Source organism: Chroicocephalus ridibundus, chromosome 4, assembly GCF_963924245.1.
Source record: "Chroicocephalus ridibundus chromosome 4, bChrRid1.1, whole genome shotgun sequence".
In the NCBI taxonomy this organism is placed as follows: domain Eukaryota; kingdom Metazoa; phylum Chordata; class Aves; order Charadriiformes; family Laridae; genus Chroicocephalus; species Chroicocephalus ridibundus.
The window spans coordinates 518,712-536,021 of record NC_086287.1 but is presented as its reverse complement, the minus strand read 5'-3'; the positions used below and the strand labels follow the sequence as shown (position 1 = coordinate 536,021).

At 62.4% G+C, this 17,310-nt stretch overlaps 1 protein-coding gene across 1 annotated transcript; it reads left to right on the top strand.

Moving 5' to 3' along the window:
• Positions 1-242: 242 nt before the first annotated feature.
• Positions 243-17,055, top strand: ANO9 (anoctamin 9). The gene is made up of 24 exons (XM_063333556.1): positions 243-636; positions 5,254-5,319; positions 5,558-5,674; positions 5,913-6,049; positions 6,358-6,407; positions 6,957-7,015; positions 7,193-7,275; positions 8,650-8,784; positions 8,896-8,992; positions 9,419-9,479; positions 10,549-10,631; positions 11,069-11,173; positions 11,692-11,856; positions 11,945-11,981; positions 12,541-12,652; positions 12,970-13,027; positions 13,205-13,302; positions 13,506-13,672; positions 14,140-14,292; positions 14,618-14,765; positions 15,418-15,528; positions 15,695-15,788; positions 15,914-16,026; positions 16,929-17,055. The coding sequence occupies exons 1-24, from the start codon at positions 631-633 to the stop codon at positions 16,954-16,956; spliced, it is 2,283 nt and encodes a 760-aa protein (XP_063189626.1). The 5' UTR covers positions 243-630; the 3' UTR covers positions 16,957-17,055.
• Positions 17,056-17,310: the final 255 nt, after the last annotated feature.

Below are 17,310 nucleotides of genomic sequence, written 5' to 3'. Positions count from 1 at the left end.
CTCCTGCGGAGCCCAGGCGTCACCCCAAGAGTGAGGCGGGTTACACACAGCTCAGCTTTATTTTCTCTTTTTAGGTTTAATGGGGTTTCCCCCTCCTTGTAAGAAACAGTTTAACGCTTTCTAGAGCTTCTGCTAATAGCACTTTCCTCCTCCTGGGGACGGTCACATCCTTCCTCCTTTCGGCCCCGGTTTGTGGCGCCACTCTGGGGACGGTGGCAGGGCGCAGGGCTGGCCGCGGAGGGGCAGAGGAGGCGGCAGGGCTGGCAGAGCCCGGGCGAGAGGAGCCGGGCTCCGCTGGGCGGTTCTGGGCTCGCCACTCCTCGGAGCGAGGGTGAAGGGCAGCTTTCTCGCCTCCTCCTCGCTATCTGCCCGCTGCCAGGTGGCGGCTGCTCCCGCCCAAGGCGGGCAGTCCCACACGGAAGTCAACTCGCTGCTGGTTTCACATGAGACCTCGGGCGAAGGAGCCGGGGGAAGGAGGACACCACGCTCGGCGAGAAGCCCCGGGAGCCGTGCAGCCCGTCCCGCCGGCGGCCGCTTCCCCCTCTGCCCGACCCGACAGGCAGCGACGCAGAGACCTGCCCGGGGCAGCAAGAGGAGCGAGGGGGGATAAGGAAGGCTCTGCCCTCCACCATGCAGGTAGGAGACAGAAACTGCCCACCTATTTCCGAGAAGTTGCTTTTCAGCACCCCTGGGCCACCCGCAGCTTGGAAACACGGGGCACTCCGAGCTCGGGGCTGTGCCGCTCACGTGCTTTCAGCCTTTAAAGCCCTCAAAATGCACCTCAAAACTCCAGTTCCTCTTCCCAGCGAGCTGTGCCATCCCCGCCACGCGCTCATGGTCGCAAAAGTGGGGCGCGCTGCCGCCTCCGCAGCTCCCGCGGTGGGGAGCGGGGCAGAGCTGAGCCCGCGCACCAGCCCGGGGAGCGTCGGGCTGGGGGGACACGTGGCCCCAGGGTCGGTACCGGGGTTCAGAGGTGCCGGAGCACAGGGCAGAGCGGGGCCGTTTGGTTTGGAGCGAGACCAGGTCTCGTATAAACCCCGGCACAGGCACCGCGTACAGCAGCGAGGGGACAGCCCCAGGGGCTTCGGGAGCACCTGGAATAAAGCGAGGGGAGAGGGGAGCCGAGAAGTGTCGTTTTTCAAGCTTAGAAAAAAAGATGTGGCTTTCTTTTACTCAAAAAGCCGGGTAAACTCTCTGGATTGGGACAGCTAGTAAACGTACGGGCGTACTACCTGCCTGTCCCATTAAAGAGCGTCACAGTTCTTCAGAATCCATGAAGTAAGATGTAAGCGCTCTAAGGGAAGCGCTCGTACGAACCATCCCCCAGATAAGAGCGATTTGATCATCTCAGCGTGGGTGATGGGAACCACCCCAGCCCTCACCAATCCACGATTCGAAAGGAAAACAAGGATGCCGGATCCTGCCCAGGTCCTCTGCCCGAGTTACTCGCACGGGTGACTGCAGCCCCAGCCCCAGGGTGCCTGTCCCCGGCTCGAAAGGATCCCGCAACCTCACTGGGGGCAGCGGGTTCCCCGGCCTGCGACAACGGGACGAGGACCCTCCGACACAGCTGGGGAGAATCCAGGCACGCTCCAGGGCACACAACCCCTTTTTAGCACTGAAATCCCTGCTTCTCGCCGTGCAGGTTACTTCTCCTCCACCTTTGCCCAGTGGGCCTCCAGCCCCGCTCCAACCGCGGGGCGGGAAAAGAGCGAAACGGGCACCGTCCTCCTTGATAGCAGGGATTAGAGTCCAGGGTTTATGCAGCCGCTTGGGAGCCGGGGTGGCCTTGCCGGCACGGGGCTGATGTGGCTGCTTGTGCTGCCGGAGAAAAGCCGCTGTCATCCGACAGCATCGTCTGGCAGCATCGCTCGTCCCCCGGGACAAAAAGGCGAGGTCTGGGAGAATGAGAGATGCCAAGTCCCTGCCTCTGCACCGTCCCTGCGAACAAGCCACATCTGGCCCCACAAGCAGCCAAGGCTTACAGCAGCCTTCGCCTGGCGAGCGTGCCGCAGCCAGGGCTCCCCCCTCATGGCGGGGACACAACCCCTCGGGCCATGAATGCAGTTTTCGCCTGTTCCGGCCCCGCAGGTGGGCGCTGGGAATTGCCTGTGCTAATCTGCAAGGAATTCGCCGATTCCTCTCCGTTTTTCAGTCCTGCGCAGAGGCGCTGGCGGTGCCGTGGAGCGGGTACCAGGCGGTAAACGTTCCCATCACGTTGCTATGGGAACACGGAGAACAGCCAGAGCCCGCTCCCACCACATCCCTATCGCCCGGAGCACCGTACGCCTGGGAACATCCCCACCCGTCCTCAGGGTTTAACTGGAAAATTTCAAAGCAACGAGTCCCTCATGGCGTCAGAGTCCGTGCTTGCTATTTTGGGAGCACGGAGAAGCAGGGGCAGGATCTGGCTGTGTCAGGTCAGAGAGACCATCAACGTTCCGGCTGGGAATGCCGATGGAGGAAGGATGCTCTGCTGAAGCTCTGCAGGCTCTGCCCCGATGGGGGAGGCCCCGAGGCAGGGGCCGGTAGCACAGCAGGGATCTGGGGGGAAGGGTTCCGATGCTGCAGCCCCCCAGCCTGGCTACGCAGTCCAAGCCCCATGGCTGGATACGTCCCATTTGTGAGCCTGCCTTGGGAATCTCATCAGCTGCTTCCCCAGGGAACACACGTGCTGGTCAGGATGCTCTGATCTGCGAGCGGGGACCACGGACGCGGCCAGCGGGGCCAGGAGCCGCCTGGGGACAGACGCTGGGATGCCACCGGCTCCATTGACCGCCTCCTCACCGCTGTTAGGGTCAACACCAGCAGGACACTGTGTGGAGGTGCTGACCCCACCGGCACCTAGGAACACCTTGAGACCCTCCTTCCCACCAAGGTCGCCCCCTTTGCTGCCGTGGGGACCCAGTTGGAGCGGGAGGGCCGGCAGCCCCAGCCGGCCATCTGTGCAGGATGAGGCGGAGGGAAACCAGCCGGGGCAGGAATGAGACAGCGCGCCCTGCGCAGCGGTGGTGCCAGACGAGATCTGTGCCAGCATCCCAGCACCAGCCGCGGGGCACAGCCCCGACAGGACTCCCGCTCTGTGCCCCGAGATGGGCTCACAGCCGGGGACAACTCACTCACCTGGGGACACCAACCCCTGCCAAAACCCAATTCTCCCACCCCAAAGCCTGCTCAGAGCTTTGGCAGAGCAGATGACAGCACCGTAACCCCCACTCTGTGTCTTGTCCTAAGTGGGGGTACCTTTCAGCAGTGAGAAGCTCTGGTTCTCGCTCCAACAGCACCTCTGGGGGACAATGTCCCTCTTCTCAAGCCTTTCTGCTGGTCAGTCTCCTCTCGGCTGTTGCTCTGGGAAAAGCCATGGCCCCAGCTCCACGTGAGAGGATTTGGCAGAGCGTTACAGCCCTTTCCTCATCCCGGTCTCTCCTGCTCCCATGGCCTCATTCTGCAGTGAAAGCTGGGGATCCAGGTCTTGCATCAGGGCAGGGTTGCACCACCACCGCTCTGCTCCCGAGATCGCGGCTGGAGGAACTCGTCTGGGCGCTGTTTCAGGTCTCCGGTGGCAATGCCGACTGACGATATCCCCATCCCCTGCCAGCTCCTTCCCGCTTCTGTGCGGCGTCACCGTGCCCCCGGCACAGGCGGTGTAACTGTTCGTGGGGCTGCACCATGAGCCACGTCAGAGATCTGCAGAAACCCCAAAAATGCTGTTTCTAAGACGGGACCCATTCCCTGCCCCATCCCAGGATGGCCCGCAGAGCGTGTCGTTATCAAACTCACGGCATTCGCGGGGACCTGAAGCCCGGCGTGCTCTTGCCAGCCCATTGAAAGCCTGGTTGGACTCACCCCCCTGCCCAAGAGAGAGCCATGGCCGCAAAACCAGGCTGAGAACGTGTGGGGCAGCCGGGCGCAGAGGACAGGGACAAAGCTGTTCGAAGGAGACGCGGGGGCTGCGGGGTCTCTCAGGCCAAAGGAATCTCTACTTCTGGGCTCAGCAACCTCCTGGCAGCGCCCTTGTGTCCCGTTCCTATGGTGGCGATATCTCGGGCTTTCTGGCGTGGGGAAGAGGGCTGGAGGCGTGGGTGAGAAACCATGGTAGCTTCTGCCTGATGGACCTGCCTCCCCTCCTACGTTCCTGAGGCATTTACTTTCTACCAGCAGTCGAGGCTGGGCAGAGGGTGGCTGCTGCCGCAGGGACGCCTCATTTCCCCCATGCAGCCCCAGAGCCACACCGCACCGCACGGGTGGCTGAGCGTCATTAGGCTTAAACAGCGAAGGTGAGCAGCCGCCCTCGCCCCCGCGCCGCCGGTAGCACAGGGGAGGGAGCGGGCAGGAGCCAAACACCAGCAGCTCCTCTTCCCCTCTCCGTCCCTTGGCCGCAGACCGAGCATCCGAGGTGTTTTCCAAGTTTCTCACCCGCTTTCCCACAGGGCTGCACGAGCCTCCGATGGCCTGTGCCCCGCTCTCCCTTCATCAGAGTTCAAAACTACCTTCCCCACCCTCGCCAAAAAGCTCACGGCGCCCTGTCTGAAAGGAACAACTAAAGCAGGGAAAAGGTTGATGAAAGGTTGTAAAACCCACTGTAGCACGGAGAGTTCGGCGTTGACTCTCTTCCAGCACAAACGTCGGGGCGTCAGGTGAAACAAGCAGCAGCAAACTCCAGAGCAGAGGGAGGGGTGGGTTTTTCCCCTCCTGCCTGGCTCCCTTGCGACCCCAGGGTGCCACAGGCGTTGGCCGTGACGAGTTCCAGAGGGGGCTGCGCGCTCCCCCGGAGCAGCGGCCCCCCGGGAGCCCTGCGCACGAGCCGTAGCCGGCTCAGGAAGACCCCGAGCGGGGAGCGGGAGGGCGTGGGGGGAGGTTTCAGAGGAGCCTGCCCGTACCCTCCTCCCTGGGCATCCCCCCGCGGCTGCGGGCAGGAAAACAGGGCCAGGCGGGTCTGGGTCCTGTGTTGTAACACCATCTGATCGACACAGGCTCTGCCCGTTCTGGGGTACCGCGAGTAGGACCCACGACACACCCCGGAGCACCCGAAGGGCAGGCGGGCTCTGCTGGGGGGAAGGTCTCTGTGCGCCGCAAGCGGAGCTCTGCCCACACGCGCTCGCCCCGGGACAGCCTGGTGCCGGTGCCCCCGCAGGCTCCGGTCCCGGGCCGCGAAGTGCCACCCAAGCCTTCGGAGGGAGAGGTTTGCCCCGCGCCCGGAGGCAGGTCTCCCAGCGAGCCCAACGAAGCCTTCGCTCCTTTCCTCTTCTGCAGGATGAAATTCTGTTGACTCCCTGGCGGGATTATCCTGTGGAAGACTCGGACCCCTTTGCCCCCCCGGTAAGCTTCACCCCCTCCGCGCTCCCAGCGAGTTCCGCACAGCTCAAAGAGGGGAGCGGGGCAGTGCGAGGGCAGCGGCTGCCTCAGTTTCCCCATCCCCACTCTGCTGCCCGCTCCCAGCTCCCAGGGACCCTCTACACGCTCTCGACGAAGGTCCAAACCTCTGAGCAGCTGGAGCCGAGAGCACGAGCTCCGGGCTCGCCACCCCCATAAACCCCCTGGCATTTCCCCTGGGCAGGCTGAAGAGAAGTGGGATTTTGTGCTGGTGAGCGACATCCATGAAGCGGGCAGCAAGAAGGAGACCAAGAGGAAGAAGTTCCTGGACGAGCTGAGCAAGAAGGGGTTCACCATCAAGGTGAGGGGCTACAGGAGGGAAAGGTCATGGATGCTTGGCTGGCTTGTGGTGTCCAGGATCTGAGCCTGGTTTGGGCTCCTGCACCCCAGGAGATGGGAGAGACCCAGAACCATAGAGCCGATCACCACATCAGCCAGGGGAGAGCCCAGCCCCGGGACTCACAGCCCCGGGACTCACAGCCCCTGCCCCTCTGGCTCTGCCAGCGTTGTTCTAACAGCCCTTCTTTTCCACCCACCAGAAAATTGAGGACAAGAAGCTATTTTATGGGGTCCGTGCCCCAAAACAGATCTTCCAGAAATACCAGTGGCTCCTGAGGAACCCCGACAGCAAGCTGCAGAACCCCGACGCCCATCGTGACATACCAGTGACCACCAGGTGGGTGCTGAGCTGGGCTACTGACTTCCAGCACCTTGCACTCCCCTTTCTCCGCACCAGCGCCCGTTTTCCAGCTCAGCTCGCAGTCGTGCCAGGCTTTTCATTTTCCACGTCGGGCCACCTCCACCCACCACGTGCAAAGTTACCGGCTTCGCAGTGTCCACAGCCAGCTCCCATTCCTGCCCCCGCTTCCTTCCCTGGATTTTGGTGCACGCCCCCTCCCCCCGGCGCTCCCCTGCTTTCCAGGGCCACGCAACACGAGTCTGTGTCCCCAGAGTGGCCTTTAACCACAGTTTCTCCTTGCTCAGGATACGGATCGTGAACTTCATCCTGCAGAACACGGTGACGTCTGACCTCGGTAAGGGACCGGGGTGATGCTCAGCCTGGATCTGCCGCGAGGCTCCTGCCCCAGGGTGGCACGGGCATCCCCCGCTGCCTCGCCACCCCCGGGAGGGTGCGGGAGGGGGCAGCTCAGACAAGCAAATTCGCTGCTGCCTCCGGAGGCTGGGAGATTTGGGCTGCAGGAACCAGCAACAGCCCTCTCTCTGCTCCCCGTCCCCAAACCCCCGACCTCGGCCACCCCCGGCCGCCCCCCCCGTCCCCGGCAGAGCTCAGCCCTCCCCGACGCCCCGGGGGGAGCGGGGCAGCGTGGGGTGCTGCTTTCTGCTCTCCCCGGGGCCCTGCCTGCCTGGCTCGCTCCCAGAGCCAGCCCCAGGGCAGCCCGCGGCAGCGCGGCACAAGGGCAGGATTAGCGCTGATCCCGCTTGAATAGCTCAGCCGCTCCCAGGCGGGGTGGTTTTGCCCCCTCAAAGGCTCCAGGAGAGGTTTGGGATGACTCTGCCCGGCACGGAGCGCGCGGGGAGAGAGCAGAGCTTCACTAATCCCCTCTGCTCCGCTCTGCCCCCAGAGAAGCTGCACGACCTGAGGAAGAAGAGGGTCTTCGAGGCAGCGTTCCCCCTGCACGAGGTGAGGCCGAGGACCTGGGAGGAAACGCCACGAGAGGCGGAGGAGCGAGGCCGGGTGGGGGAGACCTTTGGGCAGCCGGGGCTGCGCCGAGACCTCTCTGGATGAGGGGCAGGGGCTGGGCTGGGGGTCAGGGCTGCCCGAATATTCCTGTGTCCGACCGACTTCTCTGCTCTGCAGAAAGAAGAGGTAAGGGAGTTCCTAAAGGAGAGATGGGCTCGCTGGAGAGATATATTTTCCCAACAGCCAATTGAGAAGATCAGGTAACACGGGCAGAAGAGGCACGGCACATCCTTCTAACCGAGACCCGAAACCCGGGGAGCTTCGTGCCCTTTGCCAGGCTCCTCTTTTCTTTTAGATCCTTAGTTTGAACCTGGCTCTTCTCGCAGGCGTTGGGCTTCCTCTGAAGCCTGCCGAGTTCTTAGCCTGAGGGGTATCCCTGCGGCACCGAGCTCCATCTGCTAATTTTGCCGTATGAGACAACCCCCGCGTCTGCGCGGGTTTTAATTAGCCCGCTTCGTTTTCGAGCACGCGCGCGTGTGCGCTCCCACCTTCGGGGGGAAGGGGAGGTGGGGACGGAGCGCGGCACACCCGGCCTGGGGCGGCAGAGGCGGCGAGGGGCTCCTGCCGCCACCGTAACCCTCGGGGAAGAGCGCGGCTCCTACGCTAAAAAGGGGAAGAAAACGAACTCTGCGCGCTCAGGGGAAGGAAGAGGAGAACGTGCTACTTCATAAAGTCGTCGCCGGGCTCGCGGGGAGAAGAAGCGTTAGAACGGAGACGTGCTCTCCTTCCTTTAACGTTTAGTACAGCCTGCGGGCCCAGCAGAGGCACGCGGGACTCCCGGCGGTGCACGTCCCTAAGGTCACTGCATCGTGCCTTGTCGCTGCCACGCCAGGATTAAGGGGCTGAGCGTGAAATTGAGGGAAGGGGGAACACTGTTGGGGTTTTCCTCAGTTTGAAACAAAGGCCAGGGAGCACACCTACCTTTGGCTGCTGGTAGGAAGTTAATTCCTCCGGAATGTAGGAGGGGAGGCAGGTCCATCAGGCAGAAGCTACCATGGTTTCTCACCCACGCCTCCAGCCCTCTTCCCCACGCCAGAAAGCCCGAGATATCGCCACCATAAGAAGGGGACACGAGGGCGCTGCCGGGAGGTTGCTGAGCCCAGAAGTAGAGATTCCTTTGGCCCGAGAGACCCCGCAGCCCCCGCATCTCCTTCAAGCCCGGTGTTTCTCAAACGGTTCTGCAGGCACCGGTTGCAACCCGGTCTCTCGGCCGCTCCCACGCTCTCACCTTCCCGTGGAAGTGGGCATCGGCCAGGGTGCCTCTCCCTGCGGCACATTAACCAAGGCGGGGAAGAAAAAAAAAAAAGGAAAAAAATAGAAAATCTTAGTCACCAGGCTGACTGAGAGCAGGAGAAGCCTTCTCACGGGCTTCTCCAGACCCCTGCAGGACACCACGTAGCGTAGACTGAGCCACCACCCCCAAGAGCTTCCTGCTGCTCTCCATCCCCAGGCACCCGACAGCGTGGCCCCTCCTGGACCCGGCGTCCCTTTGGGGCTGGAAGAGCGTTTTCAGGTGTCCCCCAACAACGCGGCCTCTTCTCCGGCCACAAACCACACCACGCCTTCCCTTCCAGGTGCTATTTTGGTGAGAAGGTGGCCCTGTACTTTGCCTGGCTGGGCTGGTACACCTACCTGCTGGGCTTCGCTGCAGTGATTGGGCTGCTGGTCTTCGTGGCTGGGATCACCGTTTTCAACTCCAGCCAGGTGAGGTAAGGCACTCGGCGATGCCGAACGCGCAATCCGTTCCGGAGCCTTTGCTATGCACGCGGCTTTGAGCCACCGTCATCCCCCTCTGCTTCCCCCTGCCCCTTTCTCTCCAGCAAGGAGATCTGTGAAGCCACCAACACCATCATGTGCCCGCTCTGTGACCAGAAGTGCCCGTTCTGGCTCCTCTCCGACACCTGCACCTACGCCAAGGTAGGCAGCCCCTTCCCAGCACGGGCTCGGGGCAGGGGATGGGGAGACGCTCCCGGCCTGGGCTGGTCCCACACCGCGGGGCGGAAGAGCCACCCCCACAAACTGGCCACCAGACGCAGGAAACCTCCGCTAACTCTGCGGCGAGGAGGAGGTACGGCCAGGTCGCGATCTCCATCGCCACCAAGGAAGAGCTGGAATCATAGAATTGTTTAGCTCGGAAAAGACTGTTACTATCGTCAAGTCCAGCCATTATCAAGTTTACCCCTAACGAGTCCCAGTGTCCATCCCCTTCCTGCATTTCGCCCTCCTGCGGCATCTCTACCTGCCTGGGGGGCACCAGGGTGGCAAGAGGACCACTGAGCCTCTCCCAGAGCCCGCGTGCCACAGCCCCTGCCCCCCGCCACCCTCTTCCTTCATCTTCCGCAGGTCACTCACATGATTGACAACGAGGGGACGGTTTTGTTTGCCATGTGCATGGCGATCTGGGGTAGGTGTCGATGTCTCGGTGCCGAACACACCCGGCTCGGAAGGGGGAGCAGCCCGCTGCGGCTTAGGGGGAGAGCGGGTGGAGGAAAGCGGGACACCAGCACAGCTCCACCATTCAGCGGCGTTTTAGCCCTTCTCTCCTCCACTTCCAGGGCCACCAGCTCCCCTCCCAGCAAGGGACAAAATCACCCCAGCGATCTCCTTCAGCTCCCAGCCACTCCTTACCTGTCCCACCCAAGAGCTCCCACCCCTGCACCCACCACAACCCCTGCGAAGCACCCGCAGCCTCTCGCTGGGCTTTTCTAGCAGCTGCCACAAGCGGCCGCAGCTGCAGGAGGGAGGGACCCCAGGCCCCTCACCGACCCTCCCAGCTCTCGCAGCTGCTGTGGAACGAGCAAGTGGCAGAGCCGGGGCTGAGCTGATGGGACCCCATCACCACGTCAGCGACACACCTCGCTTGGCTTTACTACAGCCCTCGGTCACAAACAGCACCGCAGGCAGGCGCCGGGCGTTTCGCCCGCGGGACCAGGGTCTGAGCAGGTCACGGACACGCTGCTGTGTGTCGCATGGGGTGCTCTACGCAGGGGCAAGCTCGGGAAAGGCAATCCAGATCAATTAAGGGGTGGTTGTAAATGGATTTGCAGGGGTGTAGCCGTGCTGGGGTGCAGTGTGGGACACCTGTTCCACTTGGAAGCTGTATTTTTCATTAATCCAGAATAACGTGGGCCCCCCCCAGCTGGGGCCACGTAAATGTGCCCACCACAGCAGGACAGCCCTGGTGCTTACCCTGGTTTACGCCAAATCCCCTACAGACACTAGAGCTGGCCTGACTCCCGGTGAAACCCCCCCGCACCCCTCCAGCCCCATCCCCACGCGGGGCCGAGCCCTCGCTGCTGCGTGTCCGGGTCCTCCCCGGTCGCGGCGGTGCGGGGCGGCTGCCCGTCCTTCACGGGGTTTGCCGCGAGGTTGGGCGGTAACGCGACCGTCCGTCCCGCTCTGGGGGACGGAGGGGTGACTTCGTCTCCCGAGCCACCCCCGAGTGTCACCGCGCTCTCTCCTTGCCCCCACAGCCACTGTGTTCCTGGAGCTGTGGAAGAGGCAGAGAGCCACCGTGGTCACCGACTGGGACCTGTACAGGTGGGACGAGGAAGAGGTGAGGATGTCACCTTAGTGCTTAGTGCTTCCCTCGTTGGGGCCAGACTCAGCTGGACCTACAGAAAAGACACGTCGCAGGGACCCCCGTGCCCAGCTTGATTCTCTGTAGATGTAAACACCTAACGGAGACACCTAATCAAACAGCAAATCCCACATCTGGGATGATGTCCTGGGAGAGACGGAGCCCTCCAGAGAGTGAAGCAGATGCTAGCCATCTCTCTGCATTGCTAGTCACCACTCCTCCTGCACAAGGGCTTGAACTCAAACAGGACTGACCATGCCGTTGTGGGTTGGGTGCTCACCCCTGACCTTCTCTGCTGCTGCTCATCCCATATGTCCGTTAACACAACGACCCCTGGACTTTCTACTACCTGGGCACGGCTCTGCTGGATCCTTTCTTTCCCAGTTTTTGACTTTTTTTTCTTTTTTTTTAAGGAGGAGCTGGCTATGGAGCTGATCAATAATTTGCAGCACGAACCCCAGCAGTACCAGCACTCCTACTTCCGCAGCACCATCATACTCCTCTTGGTTCTGGTGATGGTATGTGCCGGGGTGAATGCGGGAAGGTCTGGTTTAAGGGCACACAAACGGCACCTCAGAGCAAAGTGTCCTATTACCGAAGCAAAGGCAGAAACCAGGTTGTCAGGGCAGGTCCGTGCCCATCACAAGGATCCAGGGGCCCCCCTACGCTCACACCTCACTGTGCTGATGGGAGAGGCCGACCACCCTTTGGGGATCTGGGCTGAAGGCTCTGCTCCATGGTGGGATGCAGGGAGGATCAAGGCAGTAACGCAGAGGGTAGGAAGAGGCAAACCCTTGATGCCCTTGTTTCTCTCTGGGCCATTAGAGAGAGTCTAGATGGTTAGTTCAGGTGGAGACATCCACCTTCTGAACCTCTCACCCTTAACTGAAGAGCACGGGCTTGCATTTGAGGCCACGTCCAGGTGAGCTCTGGTGAAGGAAGCCGGGGTTTGAAGGGCTGGTGGTCCTCAGGTGGGATGGAGCAGGTGCCCACCATGCCCGGTTTCTCACCACTCTGCTGCCCTCCTTCTCCACAGATCGCCGTGCTGATCGGCATTGCCCACGGGCTCGTCATTTACCGGGTGGTAGCAACCGCTCTCTTCACCCAGAGCGACTTGGAGTTCCTCCGCGAGCAGGCCAACACGATGGCGGTGATGACGGGGGCCGTGTTGCACTACATCACCATTGTCATCATGACCAAGGTGCGGAGTGAGACATGGGGTGGGTAGAGGGTCTTGTTGCTTTTCCACCATCAGCCCTCCCCTCTCATTTTATGTCTCTGTCCTGCAGGTCAACAGGCGCGTGGCCCTCTATCTCTGTGAGCTGGGTAAGGGAAACGGGGGGCTGTCTCCCACCCGCACCCCGCAGCGCTGAGCTGCCCAGCAGTACCCAGGGACCTCACCGCAGCCCCCGCCTTGGTCCCTGAATGCAGGTCCTGGCCCCTTCCCTTCCTCCACCATCACAAAGCGCCTACCGGGCAGCTCTTGCCAGGCAGGTCCCCGTGGGAGGCCAGCAGCCCTCCAACACCCGTGGCCCACGTGCTGCCAGCTGGCTGTCCCACAGCCACGTCATGCTTTGGAGGGGTAGCCACCCCATGGGGCTGGGACCCAGCATGAGCAGGAAGCCCCCACAGCTGCAGCAGAGCTCACAACGTGGTCTTCCTCCCAGCCGAAGGGCCCCTTCTCCCCCAGCTCATGGCTCTGAGGGACATCCCTGCTTAGCTGGGCTCAGCTCCATCCAAGGGCTCAGGTGAAGGGCAGAGAAGGCCCCATGAGGGGCAGAGACACCCTTCCAACCTTCAAAGAGCTCAGGTGGCATCCGAGGGGGAGCAGGGCAAGGTCCCACCGCTCTGTGACCAAGCCCCTGGGCCTTGCTCCCTTCCCCAGAGAAACCACGGACCTTCTCCCAGCATGAGAACAGCTTCACCATAAAGATCTTCACCTTCCAGTTCTTCACAAACTTCTCTTCACTCATCTACATCGCCTTTTTCCTGGGACGGTGAGTGGTGGCTGGGGGCCAGAGGGGGGGAGCGGAGGGGAGCCGAGGGGAGCCTGGGTTTGGGACATACATCCCCAACTGTCCCCAGGGTCGAGGGACAGCCCAGTCCCTCTGCCCTCCCCGCCAGGCACAGGGGTCCCATTTGGGACCTCGGGAGGGCCATGACTTTTCCCCGTGGGCACGGCGGGTGGGGGAAGCCCCTTGCCTCTGCACTAGTGCCTGGAGGATGGTGCCCCCCGTCCCGCACCTGGATGTTCATCCAAGGGGGGTCAGCAGCGGGGCTCAACAGCCACCGCCGTTGTTGCTCCCTTGCTCAGGATCAACGGCCACCCGGGGAACTACGTGCGCATCGCTGGCAGGTGGAGGCTGGAGGAGGTGAGGGACTCGCCATGGGGCTCTCTGACCCCACGCCCCAACTCCTACTCTTCCTTTCCCTGCTGCCCAGCAAGGCTCTGGGATCGCAGCGTCCTCCTGCGGTACCCGCCTTGGCCAAACAGCCCCTGGGCCAGGCGGCCCAGCTTGCGGCGCACAACTCCTCTCCTCCCTCCGCAGTGCCACCCCAGCGGCTGCATCACCGACCTCTTCATCCAGATGGCCATCATCATGCTGCTCAAGCAGACCATCAGCAACGTCATGGAGTATCTCGTCCCGTAAGCTTTCCCCCAGCCCGCGGAGCGCTGGCCGGTGCTCCTGCGCGCTCAGGGCAGCGTCCCAGCTCTTACAGAGAGTAACCCTGGTCCTTGGGCCGCCTTTCCTCCTTTCCTCCGCCTCGGGTCTCCAGGGCCGAGCTGGCAGCGGCTCCGCTCTGCTGTCCTCTGCAGGCAGCGGTACATGTCACTGCCTCCCCTTGCAGCTGGATAAGCCACAAGCTGCACAAGAAGTGGCAGCGCCCCAAGAAGAGAAGGGTGATGCTGGGCGAGGAGGAGGAGGCTGAGGACCCCTGCAAAAGGCAGTGGCTGAGCAACTACCAGCTCAGCGAGGTCAACGCCTTCAGCCTGTTTGACGAGTTCCTGGAGATGGGTACGCAGGGGGTGGAGGGATGCTGGGTGCAGAGCCACGCGCCCTCCGTGGCTGGAGAGAGCCTGCGCTGGGGAGCCCACAGGCGGGCCAGGGGAGCTCCGAGACCAGCTCCATGCCCAGCCCCGCTCCAAGAGCGCTGGCGCACCGAGATCGTTCCCACAACAAGAGAGGGCAGGGAACGGCACTGGCCTGGGACCTTCCTTTCCTCCCAGGAGTGTAAGGGGCTGGCTGTAACCCCGCGGTGCTCAACCAGTGCCCTGTGGGGCCCTCACAGACCCCCCCTCTCCAACAGCCCTGTGCGGGGTGGCTGTCCCCTGGGGGGGTGTGGGGTCCCCAAGACAGGTCTATCTCCCCTGCAAAGCCCCTCTGACACCAGCCACAAAGCAGGACGAACCCAGACAGCGGTCAGGACCCTGCGGGACGTCCCCTCTGCGGTGGCTTCACACCGGCATTTTGCCCTTGCGCAGTGATCCAGTACAGCTTCACCACCATCTTCGTCGCCGCCTTTCCCCTCGCCCCGCTGCTGGCGTTCTGCAACAACCTCTTTGAGATCCGCCTGGATGCCATCAAGATGATGCGTCTGCGCCGGCGCATCGTGCCCAGGAAGGCCAACGACATCGGTGAGACGGGGCCCACAGAGCCCCCCCTTCCTGCACTGCTGTTTGCACGGACGGTGCCAGCGTTAAGCCCTTTCCCCGGTGTGAAGCCCTTGAGCATCCCTTTGCCAGGGACCGGCATCACTTCACTGTGGAGGTGGGAGAGCACAGGGCTGGGGAAGGAGAAGCAGTTTCAGACCCTGCAGAGGCTGAGGGGCAGCTCGGAGGTTCTCCTCCCTTGAGCTCTTCTGCCATGCCAAACCCGTCCCTGCGCTGGGGCTTGGTCCGCAGCCCTCGAGCGGCGGCAGCGAGTGTCAGCGGGGCCCCACTGACCGCTCCTCTCCCGCAGGGATCTGGCTGCAGGTCCTGGAGGCCATCGGCATCCTGGCTGTCATCGGGAACGGACTGGTGATCGCCATCACGTCCGACTTCATTCCCATGCAGGTCTACAAGTACACCTACAGCCCCTGCATGATGGAAAACAGCACAGGCGTGGAGTGAGTGCCGTTGGTCGGCTGTCGCAGCCCCGCCTGCAGTGTCCCTGCCGGCCGCGGTGCCGCCGGTGCAGAAGCGCAAGGCAGCTGAGCAGTCCCCCATGGCGGGGTGGGGGGAAAGGGGAGCAGGGGAGGGTTTTACAGATGACACCATCTCCAGAATCCCAGCTGGCCGCCTCCTCACATCCTCCCGTGGTGGGTAAACGGGTGCCCCTGGGCGGAGAGAGCACCAGAGGGCTGCCTGGGTGCCCGCCCATGCTCTCTGCCCCTTTTCCTCCGAGCCTCGGCTCCCCGGCCAAGTTCAGTCGGACTGGACACAAGTCTCGGAGACCTTCATTTCCCCCAGGCTTTGAGGAAGTGGGTAGCTAGGGAGGGGAGGGAGAGCCCCGGCTGGGTGCTGGCTTCCCGGAACGGAAGGCTACAGCCTGTGCTCAACGGTACTAGCCACCACCTGAGAACGCACGCACCAGGGAAACCTTAGAAAGAAAAGCTGCGGGCAGAGAGCCTTTGTAGCAATCAGAGGACTTTGCATCCGCTGGAAAGACACCGGAGCTGCAGCTTTTGGTCAGGGCATGCCTCGGTTCCCCAGCCTGGCCAGGAACCAGCAGCCCCCCATCACCGCCGGGCCAGTGACATGATCTTTCCCCCCCCGCAGCTGCTCGACCGGCTACATCAACCACAGCCTCTCCGTCTTCCGCATCCAGGACTTCGAGCCGCACACAAAGGTGCCCGAAATGCTGCCGCACCTTGAGATCAAGGAGTGCAGGTAACAGCAGCCATTGCTCAGTAACGTCCCCTGCCCCAAGCCCCTCACCGTGCCATCCCGCCTGCCGCCGGGCAGCGGTGGGGCAGGGCTCGGAGGTGGCCACCGGGGCTCCTCTCGGACCCCCATGGAATTAGCCTGGGCTGGCACCGACGGGGCTGTGCTGCAGGTACCGGGATTACAGGAACGCCGACGACTACAGCTACACCGTCCAGTTCTGGCACATCTTCGCAGCCCGGCTGGCCTTCCTCATCCTCTTCGAGGTGAGCGCCCGGGGAGGCAGGAGGAGCTGGGGCAGTCGGGGGGATGGCGGCAGGGGGGAACGGGCCACGTTAACCAGCGCAGGGAGGTCCTCACCGCCCGCGGCGGCTCCCTTTGCTCTCTGCAGCACGTGGCTCTGTGCGTCAAACTGATTGCAGCCTGGTACGTCCCCGACGTCCCCCAGTCGGTTAAGAATAAATTTCGAGTCAGAAAACACAACAACCTTCGTAAAGAACTGAGGTGGGTGATGCCCCAGCGGTGCCGGGGCCGCTGTGCTGAGGTGCTCCTCCAGCGGGAGACCTGCCGGGCTGCAGGACCATCCCTCCAGAGCCCCACGGCCAGGCCAACAATGGCCACCACAGGCGTGGGGACGGCGGGGCTGCGAGCTCCTGCCCTCGGGGAGCTCCTCCATCACCTTTTCAGGGAAGCTTCTCCCCCAGCTCTCAGCCCAGCCACTACCTGGGGCCTCCAGCAGACACCGCTCCTTTTAAGATGAGCTGCATTACCCGTAAAGGAGGATCCAGCTCCCCCCACGCCCGAGGCCTCGCTCACTAGCCCAGGTGCTTGCAGGCACTCGAGGCCAGTGAGATGGGTCCCACCTGAGGCAATTCAATACTGGAGCTCACCAGAGAAAGGGTCTGCTTGGCTTTGGCTTTTCCTTCAGAAAAAGAAAAGCTCCATGTTAAAACAAGGAAAAATTTTGCCCAAGTTTTCCATTTAAACTTTGTTTAAAAAAAAATAAAAATCAAGTATTTGAGCGGGAAACAGAAGCACTGTAGCCGAGAGCCATAGGCTGGGCTGCCCCAGTGCTGCTGCCCTTCACGGACTGAGCCCCGCTTTGGAGGAGGGTCAGCCTGCTCCTCTCCACGGCCACCTCATCCCAGCTGCCACCCCAAAATCCCGGCGAGAGCAGAGGCGAGCGGGGCTCAGGAAGCACCATGCTGCCACCGCTCAGCTTTCAGGCTCTCCCATTGACGGAGGGATTTCCACAAACAGGGATTTCCCAGAAGCTGGGTATCATTCTTTCTCCATTTATTTTTGTCAAAAGGTCCCGTTCCCACTCTGAACATTTTTCCACACCTCCCATTGCTTCCCAACTCGGGCAGTTCCCTTCCACGACGCCCCTCTCCTTTCTCCCCCAGCATGATGGAGTACTCCACCGAGGTGTAGCCACCGCTCACCGAGGAGAACGAGAAACACAGATTTGAGCCCCCCTCCCCAGCCTGGCAGCAGTGCCGCGGGCGCCGGAGGAACCACCACAGAGACAGGCCACGTGTCCGAGCTTGGACTTGAACTGGGAAGTGACGGTGGCTTCGCAGGAGCAGGATGCTTTCCCACTTGCAAGGCCGTGAGGAGGAAGGAAGCTGCGGCAGAGCCGGGGATGGTGCCTTCCCAGCACGCCGAGGAGCCGGGGAAGAGCTTTGGCACTAGGGACAAAGTGCGGTGCAGAACCCAGCCGCCGTCGGGCGAGCGCGACGCTGGTCGGCAGGAGATGACCTGGCTTCCTCGACAATCATGGCCTTA